Here is an 11133-nt window from a genome sequence, read left to right on the forward strand (position 1 = left end):
TTTAGCTCCTCAGACACAGAGATTTTAAGTGGGAAGAGCACTGGGAGCTAGGAGACCCATATTCTGATCCTATATTTGTCCTTTTGTAACTACAGGAACTGGAACAAGTCACTTCATGTCTTTGGGCCTTCGTCTGCTCCTGTATAAAATAAAATTCTGAGATAATCTGCTGTAATCTATCATTCAGAGCCAAAATGCAATGCTTACCAAAGTTTTAATAACCATCCTGCTACCCCACCATTCTCTTCTTCCTTCAAGGAAATCACATAGCCAGAGCTTTTGGAAAGCAATACAGTATTCAGCAATGCATATATATTGAGTGTCTATTCAATGCTAACCACTGTGCTGGGGGTGAGGTAAACATTCTCTTCTCATGGAGCTCAAGGTGAGGTAGGAGTGGGCCATATAAGCAGCCAATTACAATATAAACTGGGTGAGTGCTAGTAACTGTGCTGTGAATAGAGCATCGAGAAGGAACAAAGATGGGAATACTGACTGATACAGTCAGAATGGGTTTCACAGAAGTGGTAATAACTAAACTGGGTTCAGAAGTGTATGTAGGAGTTTGCTAGGTTGATAAGGGAGTGATAAGCTATTCCAGGTGAAGGGACAAAAGAGTGATTTCAAATACTATGTCCCTCACCCCATAGATAAATATGCTAGAGAGTGGCAGTTTGAGAATAATTATTTCCAAGTTAATGACTTACTTCCTATGATATTATATTAATTATATATAAATATATATTAAGTATACTATATATACACATACACAGTGTGTGTGTATGTGTATTTTTTTTTTTTTAGCCATGCCTGAGGCATGCAGAAGTTCCCAGGCCAGGGATCAAACCATGTCACAGCAGTGGCCCAAGCCACCACCGTGACAACCCCAGATACTTACCTTGCTAAGCTACTGGGGAACTTCAATTATATATAAATATATATATGTATATATATGTACACATATATTTTATTTTTGCCTTTTAGGGCTGCACCTGCGGTATATATAAGTTCCCCAGCTGGGGGTTGGATCGGAGCTGCAGCTGCCCTCCCATGCCACTGCCACAGCAACATGGGATCCGAGCCACATCTGCGACCTACGCCACAGCTCATGGCAACACTGGATCCCCGACCCACTGAGCGAGGCCAGGGATTAAACCCACATCCTCATGGATACTAGTCGAATTCATTTCTGCTGCTCCACAATGGGAACTCCTATAAATGCATATTAAATATATCATATTAATACCAGCTCTTCTGTCAAGTTAATATTCTGCCTCTAAGAAGAGACATAGCATGGCGAGAACTCTCAAAGGTTTGTCTAATGCCATTGCTATTATCAGTCTATGGATAGCTGTGGGCAAGACCTTGGAAGACCACACACTATCTAACTCTTCAAGACAAAGCTGATTGGAAAAATGAATTAAGAGTTTTAGAGACTATGAGATACCTATTTATGACAAATTCCAAAATATCCAGAGAGGTACGCTGGCTCTTTGCCAGACAAACAGCACATGTCACATTGCCAGACACTGTGATGGTGGCGCTTCTAGTTTCTCGGGGGCTGGCTAGCAGGGAAGGGCACACAGCTTACCAACTAGATTAGTCTTCGCACTGTAACTCCCATAATATTTTCCATCAGTGTTGGGTGTGTGACACTCGTACTCGCCAGAATCCTTCATCTGGAGCTTTGAGATGTGCAGAAAGACTGAGTTACCCCGGACCCGCTCCACGTAGATTTCCCTGCTTTGCACTCGCTGCGTGTACATTGCATAAGAGAAGGTGGCATCCGAGGTGCTAATGATCTGGATTTCCTGGGTTGGCGCTGTTGGCAGGTAAATAGACCACTGGAAATTCTGCTCTGAGGGTCCCTGGTGGCCAGTTACATTGCAGCCGATGCTGACAGGGTAACCTTCAGCTCTAAAGAGCGGTCCTTTCTGAACTGTTACTTCTCTCTGGCCAATGCTGAGCTTAGCTTGCAAGAAGGAGAAAGAAAGGGGAATAAAAATAGATTAGTGCTCCAGTTCCCAACGGTGCCACATTATGTAGCTCCCTGTATTACAATTCTACTAAATGAGATCTCAGGTTATTAGCTATAATCACCTCAAATGTTGAATACCTTCTTCAGTATGATGAGCAGTGGAATGGCTTGATGAGTTAATTGTTCTCTTATAACTTTAACTTCCATCGTGATCTCTAGTCTCTCTCTTTCTCTGGCTCCCTTGCTTTTTTTTTTTTTTTTTTTTTTTTTTTTTGTCTTTTTAGGGCCGCACCCATGGCATATGGAAGTTTCCAGGCTAGGGGTTGGATTGGAGCTGTAGCTGCTGGCCTACGACACAGCCACAGCCACATCATCGCCAGATCTGAGCCGTGTCTGAGGCCTACACCACAGCTCACGGCAACATCAGACCCTTAACCCACTGTTTGAGGCCAGGGATCGAACCTGCCACCTCACAGATGTTAGTCAGATTCATTTCTGCTGAGCCACGACAGGAACTCCTGATCTCTAGTCTCTTAAAAAAAAAAAGTTTAGCTTCATCAATGTAACATGACCACTTCCATAAAACACATCTGCTTATCTGAGCGCACATGAAGTAAATACAATACATGATAATTCAACTTTTACATTCTTTTATGGGAAAATTCGGTCTGTGCTTCCTCAAGCCTCCAATTCCTAGGTCCCTGTCATTGGGCTGATTGCTGGAGAGGCAGCATCTATGGCACTGTCCTGATGCCATGCTTTTTCCTGCTGGTTGGTTGGAACTATTTGTAGCTCCTGGCCAGGTCTGATGCAAGACTAGCTAAAATTAGTCTCTGAAGAAACAGCAGCATTTCCTTTCTATAGGAGAGGGTTTTTCATTTTGTAATTTTTTTAATCCTACAGCTTTATTGAAAAGCTTCATAAAAGATGGCTGTCAAGTCCAGCAGGATCTGGGGTCAGATTTATTTTAGTTGTTCTCTTACCGCAGAGTTTTTAGCTGGGACCACCATGGAATGTTTCCTGTTGGGACAAAGCTCACGTATTTGGTTTAAAGGAGAAAACATTATTCAGTGGTAACATTTCCTTCGACATACACATTTTCAAAATCAACATTTTTTAGAAAGTAAAATGTATGCGTTTATTTATTATGTTAATATTAAAGGCTAATATATTTTGTGTTACAGAAAGAATGAAGAACAGATGACAGAGATGCCACAAGGGTGGGCTAGATCTTCCACTGGGGGTCTAGGGCCCAGCGGAAAGACATCAGAAGAGTCATCAGGGAGCAGCTGCTGATATGACAGAATTAACAGAATAGAGTTCATAAGAAGACAGGGAGGAAGCAGGGCATCTGCTGAATTTCGTGAATCTACAAGGAGAAAGTGTAATGGAGACCAGGGTGAAAAAAAAGGAAGAGAAAGAAAAAATGCCATCACAGAGACCATGATAAGCTAAGCCTAGGAATTTTGGAATGAAAATAATTATGATGGGGAGTTCCCGTCGTGGCTCAGTGGTTAACGAATCCGACTAGGAACCATGAGGCTGCGGGTTCGATCCCTGGCCTTGCTCAGTGGGTTAAGGATCTGGCGTTGCCATGAGCTGTGGCGTAGGTCGCAGACGCGGCTCGGATCCCAAGTTGCTGTGGCTCTGGCGTAGGCTTGGCAGCTACAGCTCCGATTTGACCCCTAGCCTGGGAACCTCAATATGCCGCAGGAGTGGCCCAGGAAAAGACAAAACAAACAAACAATTATGATAGGAAGCAACCTGCAAAAAACAGGGAGAAAGGATCAGTGGTTACCTGATGTAGGCAACTAAAAATTCCAAGTGTATATACTCAGTACAAGACTGGAGAACAAATATCCGACCAATTATTCAACCACACACATTTCGAGTAATCATTTAAAATATGCTAATTTGTTAATAAATTCTAGTTAATATGATATATGAATGTTATGCTCTTTTGTAATCAGCACTTAGGAATAGAAGTTAGACCATATGAGAAAAAACATTTTTGTTTTTTAATTATTTTCAAAATAAACAACTTTCTGTTGAAGTAGAGTCGATTTGCAATATTCTATTAATTTCGGGTGTACAGCAAAGTGATTCAGTTATATATATCAGATTATTTTCCACTAGCGGTTCCCTGTGCCAGATAGTAGTACAATTTTAAATATTATTTCTTCCAAAAAATTATACTATAGAGGCAATTTAAAACATTGTCAGCAAAGCCAACCAGTCTTAGATATGCATCTTAGAGAAATGTGTGCCGTGCACCAGGCTACACGTGAGAGAGTATCCACAGCAGCACTGTTCATTAAAGCCCCCTAACCAAAGACCCCATGTCCATCGACAGTATAAGACTGTGGTACATTTATAAAATGAAATCTTATACAGAAGTGAAAGTGGGTGGGAGTTTCCTGGTGGCCTGGTGGTTAAGTATCCCAGGTTGTCAGTGCTGTGGTGAGGGTTTGATCCCTGGCCTGGGAACTTCTGCACGTTGTTGCACGGCAACCCTCCAGCCCAAAAAAGAAAGTCGGTGAATTGCAATTGGTTACAGAAATGTGGATGACCGTGTTGAATGAAAGATGCTGAATGCTTGAGAATCCATAGTCAAAAATGACTCTATAATATTTAAAGAAAAGCAAAACCCTCTGTATCATTCAGTGATGCAAACATAAGGGGTAAAAAACCATTTAAAAAAAAACAAACTAGGAAGTGGTTATGACAAAAGTCAGGAACGTGTGTGTGTGGAGGGTTGTGATCTGGATGGGGAACACAGCAGGGTGTGATTCTAGGGCCCTAGCAATGTTCTATTTCTTGACTTCCACAGCGATTATATGGTTTTCACTTTTTAAAAAATTATGTATTTTTTATGGCTGCACCCAGGCCATATGGAAGTGCCAGAGCCAGGGGTGGACTCCGAGCCACAATGAAGCAATGCTGGATCCTTTAAGCCACTGTGCTGGACTGGGGATGGAACCTGCCTCTCTGCAGCGACCTGAACCACTGCAGTCCCATTATAAACCCACTGCGCCACAGCAGGAACTCTGGTTTTTACTTTTCACTTACTGATTAAACTGCACATTCATGTTTTACTAACCTTTCTTATGTGTTATATTTCACAATAAAAAAAATGTTTTTAAAAATACAGTTTCTGAGGTACCGCTACACTGTTTATATCGGGGCATGTTTCCACAATGTTGTTTTTGGTTGCTAGGCAACACTTCCTCAAGGTTTTGACTCTTCAAAGAGATGGGTACCACAACTGAAACATTTTATTGTGAAAACTAGCACTTCATTTCCCACACTTTATTTGCTAATTAGATAACTATTTATTCAACAACTTAAAGTGTTTCCGATGCTTCATGGACTAAGATATGAAGATGAGTTTGGGATAGTTTCTGGGTTTTTTTTTTTCTTTCTTTTTTTTTTAATTAACAGAAACTTTAGTCATAATGGTCAAAAACTGGAAGTAATCCAGAAGTTCTTGAACAGGTTAATGATTAAACAAATTGGTACACCCATACTATAGACTACCACTCAGCAATAAAAAGGAATGAGGTACAGATACATGCAACAACCTTGATGAAACTCTGGAGAATTCTGCTGAGTGAAAAAAGCCAATGGGATAGTTTCTGACGTCTTGATTTTACGATGTAATCAAGTAGGGTGGTAGTCATCTTTCTTAGAAAGAAATATGATCAAAGTGCTTTGAGGAATTTGAAGGAAGATAGGTTCCATTCGGGGGAAGGGAAATGGGTAAGGTGTATGGAAGAGATAGTGTTAAAAATGGACCTGGGCCAACTGGGAAAATTATAACAATTTAAGTGGAGAGACAGGGCCTTTTGGGTGAAGGAGACTTCATGAAAGGACTGGATAGGTAGTAATCAAAAGAATTGTCCAGGAAATAGGGAGTAATCAGGTGAATCAGGGGGAGGGTTCCATGAAGACTGATAGAAGGATGTAAGACTGGAGAGGCACTCTGAGTCCAAAGTATGAAGGACTTGACCATCAGGTTTAAAACTTTGGACTTGATTGATTAAGCAATGGGGAATCCACAGAAAGTGTTTGAAAGGGCTTAGTAAAATTAACCTGACAGTGAGCAGGATGATGGAGTTAGAAATAGACAAGAGGTAATGACAGTAGCCTAGGAGAGAAGTGATAGAGGCAATAGAAATGGGAAGAAAGGGGCTATAATTTAAGAACCACTGTGGAGATAAAAATCTATAGAGTTTTTCAGTAACTTGGATGCTTGGACGTAGAAGGGGCAGATGGAGGGATGGAAGGCAGGAAGAAATCAAAAATGATACCAGGTTTTGTAAGGGTGACTAGGAGCACTGGTACTGTTAACAGAAATAAGGACATCATGAAGAGTTACTACTGTGTACTTAAGGGTGAGAGAGAAGATAATGCATTTAATTTTGGAAATACTAAATTAGAGTACCATGGAATAAACAGGATGGAGAGCCAGCAAACATTTGGAAATAATATTTAAATACATGTCAATGTCTATATCTGCACCTACATCTATCTATACTTTAAAATCTGGAATTGTGGCTCAGAGGGTTAAGAATCTGACTAGTATCCATGAGAATGCAGGTTCGATTCCTGGCCTCGCTCAGTAGGTTAAGGATCCGGCATTGCTGTGGCTGTGGCGTAGGCTGGCAGCTGCAGATCCTCTTCAACCCCTAACCCCCTAGCCCAGGAACTTCCATATGCTCTGGGTGTGGCCCTAAAAGAATACATGCATCAGTAAATAAATAAATAAATAAATAAAAATCTACTCAACCCATTGAAAATATGTATAATCTAATCCTTTTGAGAACCCTGTGATCGTACCATATTTAGCAATGCCTAAATTGTAAATGGTGACGCCAGGCTTGAACTTAGATTTACAAATGTCAAATTCCAGCTGTCTCCATTGTTTCTCATGGCTTCCTGTAAATGCCAGTTTGTAACTAGGGAGAGTTCTGGGCTGTAGATGCAGATTAGGTCAGTTACATGTCAATTACATACATGTGCTGGGAAATGTTAGGAAGTATAAGGAGAGGGCTATAGAGAGATTGCTAGAGGGTCTCTCTATTTAGGGGCTAAGATAAAGAACAAAACCTACAAAAGGGAGAATTAGGGAGGTGTGAGGGCAGCCAGAACACAGTAGCTTGAAAACCAAACGTGGCAAATCCTACCAAGAAGAAAGAGCTTGTCAGCACCGCTGAGTGCCGCTGAGAGGGTGATGACTCTAATGGCAGAGGAAAGTCCTTTTAACTTGATGATGAGGATGTCCTTGGAGATCCTTGTAAAAGACACTTCACCAAGGGCAGAAGCAGAGGATTTCAAGGGTAAGAAGTGACTGTAAGAAGCATAAACTACTTCAGGAAGTTTCCTGGAGCAGGGAAACAGAAGACTAGGATACGGGTTAGAAAGAGTAGCTGGGTGGGGAGAGCAGAGGGCTGGGCGGACAAGGACACCTTTGCATGTTCATGGGCAGAGGAGCCAAGGAAGGCAGAGATGGATGAAGCCAGGGAGGAGATGATGAATGTTGTAAGGTCCTAATAGAGGCATGATTGGGAGAACATAATTGGGAGGGTATTGCTTTCTCAGAAAGGTGAAAAAAACAGAGTGGAGGTTTAATGGGTATTTTGTGTTTTTTGCTTTTTTTTTTTTTTCCTTTAAGGGCAGCACCAGGGCATACGGAAATTCCCGGGCTAGGGGTCGAATGGGAGCTGCAGCCATAGCAACACTAGATCCTTAACCCACCAAGTGTGGCAGGGATCAAACCCGAATCTTCATGGATACGAGTCAGATTCCTAACTGCTGAGCCACAACAGGAACTCCTTAATAGGCATTTTGGAGGTGGAAAGAAGTGATTGACAGAGGTCAATTCCAATGGCTATACGCAGGGATCACACATTGAAGCATCTTATTATAAATCTATTTTCTGTGGGATGTTGCACATCTCTCTCCTCCTAAAGAGTAACAGACCTCAGAGGCCTGACCCACTGCTTTCTCTTTCAATGGACCAAGGGTTAGGCACCTCTGCACAGCAGGTCGAATTCTTGTTGACCAGTGGGCACCCAGCTTGGCACTGACATAGAGCCGTGGAGTCTCATGTTTGAAACACAAAGAATTCCCTGATGGTACTGGTTTTTTTCAACAATATCGCTAGGATTGCCAAATTTTCTGTTTCACTGTTATCTGAATGGAAGTTATTAGGTTGAACCATATAAAATGACCATTTTTTGATATATAAAATGATCGTTTTTTTGATACACAACAACAGCAACTTCAAAAGATTCTGTCTTATACAAAATCTACCTGGAGAACATCAAACACAACAAGGAACTTCTCTTTCTTTCCTTATATATACAAAACCCCTGGATGCTAGTGCTTCCATCCATAGTTTAGGGGGGATTTTTTTTTTTCATGAATAGTTTCAGAAAGACAAATAGAACTTCCCCAGGACCCTCCCATGTTCATGGCTCTTATTTGTAGGACAGCTAGTTAGGGTGAGGGGTGATGGACCAAGTAGACAAAGCCAAGTCCAAGAGCTCATTTACCCATGATATTAACCTCATCTGGCCTCATATTTTAAGAGTATTAATCACTCTTTATATATTTATTTTAAAAATTAACTAGGACAAGGTATACCTTTGCTAAACAATGCAGCTGGTCAGTTGATTATCCATCACTTAACTAATCTCCTTCATTTCTCTCTCCCTCTGTATTTGTAATGACAAATAGCAGACTTCCAAAGTTTTTTTCAAGTTACTTCCTGATTTATGGGTTTTTCACATAAAAACTGTGGTGCTATACAAAATTAGTGCTTAGGATGAGTCTAAATTTAGGAGGAACATGTAACCCAGTTTAGGAAATTGTTTAAATAGGCTCTGGAAAGGCTTGCAGCTTCCCCTTTTTGAACCTTGGTTATTACTTTCCTTTTCCCAGGTCTTTCGACCTACTCACAAAAAAAAAAAAAAAAAAAAAAAAAAAAGACAATTTGTAACTGTCTTGTGACTTGTTGCACAATGTAAGCAGTTTGCCTTATAAGTAAGACAAACACATAGTTCACAAACACTTGAGAATCACACTCAGACAACTAAACAGGACAAATAGGAACACACCAGCCAACAGCAGACCTAGCCATCAGCACCCGCCAAGCCAGTCTGGAGGTCATCGATTATCCAGCAATTGGTCCCTAGCTTCCCCTGCAGGCCACCTCTCACCCCATCAGGCTCCATATCTGATCTTTACCTTACATTACCCAAATCCTTTGCGACATGAGCCCAGTTCAACTCAAGCCGCAGTTTATTAAGCACCCCTTTGGGCTGAAGGCTTCACCCTTTTTGTATATTAGTCAGAGCCCTGCTCACACTGATGCTAAGCTCTTTTAGTTCCGCTATCATCCAAACCACTCAAACCCCTTTACTCAGTTCAGTCTCTCTAAAGCAGTTCTTAACGTGGGCCCACATGGGGGATTAAAATATCCATAAACTTGTACCTACATTTTTATTTTCATTAATCTTAATGGAAATTTAATATTTCTTCAGTCAAGAATGTAGACAGCAAATCATAGATATTTTCATATCACATTACATCTATTGCAGCTATCTTGAAATATTGTTCATACTCATTACTACTTTGAAGTTTGGTGCTTAATAGGCCATCTCTAGAAGTTGTTAGGTAATGCATAAATAAAGAAGCAAATAAATGACTACATCAAAATTTATTTTAAAATATTTTGATAACTGTATTTCAATACGATTGATTTTCTCTATGATCTTATGTATTTTAATTTACACGTTGAAAAATTATTCTGAGATGGGGTGTATGGGCTTCACCAGATGCTAAAATAACCCACACCACGAAAAAGCATCTGCTGCTTGCTCTGTCTGCTCCGAAACTACTTCATTCCCTGCTCAGTTCATCTGCCTGCCCATCCCCCCCCCCAAATTTCCCCTTCCTCCACCCTGTTCTAACACATACAAATGCCTCTGGGCCAGCTGAGGTCCTTCCATGTGTCCCTTAGCAGAGCCAGGGGAATCTTCTTGCCCCTTTCTCAGTCTCTTAGTAGTCAATTTCCACTTCAGCTCACAGGTGAAGTCCTGAACCTTCTTTTGGGTTAGCCTAAAACTACTAAGTGCTCTCATGACCTTTCCTTCCATCCAGCCACGTCCCCGAGGCTCACACTCATCTAGTTAAGCCCTACCATCGGGCACACCTTAAGATCCCCTTTCCGACTGGGGAGTTAAGTCTCTTCCTATCTCCAGAGCTGGCTTAGCCCAAGAAGAAAAGGTAAAGGCAAAACTGACAGATCTGGCAACACACACAGACTGAAAGATCAGGTTCATGGGACTCAACCAAACATCGCACCTCCTGGAACTCAAGGATAACTGGCTGAGTCGAGAATGTCATCAAAAGTCAAAAATGATTGCCAAACCCAGAGAGGTGTGGCATCGCTTTTCCTGTAGCAACCAAACTGTCCCGTTTTATCACCCAATGATCTGTTTGACCAACTCCCGTGACGATAGTAACATATAGAATTATGACACTTACTCAGAAAGAGAAAAAAAGATGCCACAAGAGGGAAGCGTGCCATTTGAACGAGTACGAATCTTTCCTGGCGGTGTTACTGAAGGTGCCCGGGCGCCGACTGACAAACGTTGTGCTCTAACGAGATAAAGAGGAAGCAATAGTGTGGTTTTCAGCCCACTGAGAGAAGGAGAGGGCTTGCAAAAAGCAATTCATATTGCTTTATATGGTTCTTTGCTAATCATTCAAATTTGGTATGAAAAATTTAGTTATCCTCATCGGTAGGTAAACACATATAGATAAAAATAAGATGGGCTTCCTCCTGGCTAAATACATATCATTAGGAAATGATGCAAGAATTTAAGTAAACAGAGTAAGTAAAAAATCAAGCAGCACTTTTCCCTTCTTAGCTCTCCCATCTTGGAAGAGGAAAGAAACGTAGGAGGTGGCGGTCCAGTGTTAGGCTGCTTGGGTCTGCGTCCCGATTCTCTTTCTAAGAGTTGGTCTTAGAAAAGGTAAGTCATCTTTCCTAACCCGCATCTACAAAATGGAGCAACAATAGGAGGCGCCCTGTAGGATCGCTGTGAGAACTGAATGAACCAATTGGCTCAAAGCACTTAGAGCTT

General features: G+C 41.4%; 1 protein-coding gene across 2 annotated transcripts in view; it reads right to left on the minus strand.

The window, feature by feature from the left end:
* Nucleotides 1–10704, minus strand: part of CD101 (CD101 molecule) — a 41712-nt gene extending 31008 nt beyond the window's left edge. For both annotated transcript variants that reach the window (XR_014844381.1, XM_001927700.7), the window contains exons 1-2: nucleotides 10532–10704; nucleotides 1592–1972 (exon numbers count right to left, since the gene is read on the minus strand). Coding sequence is in view for 1 of the 2 variants with exons in the window: in XM_001927700.7 (XP_001927735.3) it covers nucleotides 1592–1972; nucleotides 10532–10574 (424 nt within the window). In the remaining variant the exon portion in view is untranslated. The remainder of the gene's footprint in view (nucleotides 1–1591; nucleotides 1973–10531) is intronic.
* Nucleotides 10705–11133: the final 429 nt, after the last annotated feature.

The sequence above is a fragment of the Sus scrofa genome, chromosome 4 (genome assembly GCF_054392235.1).
Source record: "Sus scrofa isolate SSC_HxYL_T2T_F1_AM1 chromosome 4, Sscrofa_HxYL_maternal_Yorkshire_Landrace_v2.0, whole genome shotgun sequence".
Lineage (NCBI taxonomy): Eukaryota > Metazoa > Chordata > Mammalia > Artiodactyla > Suidae > Sus > Sus scrofa.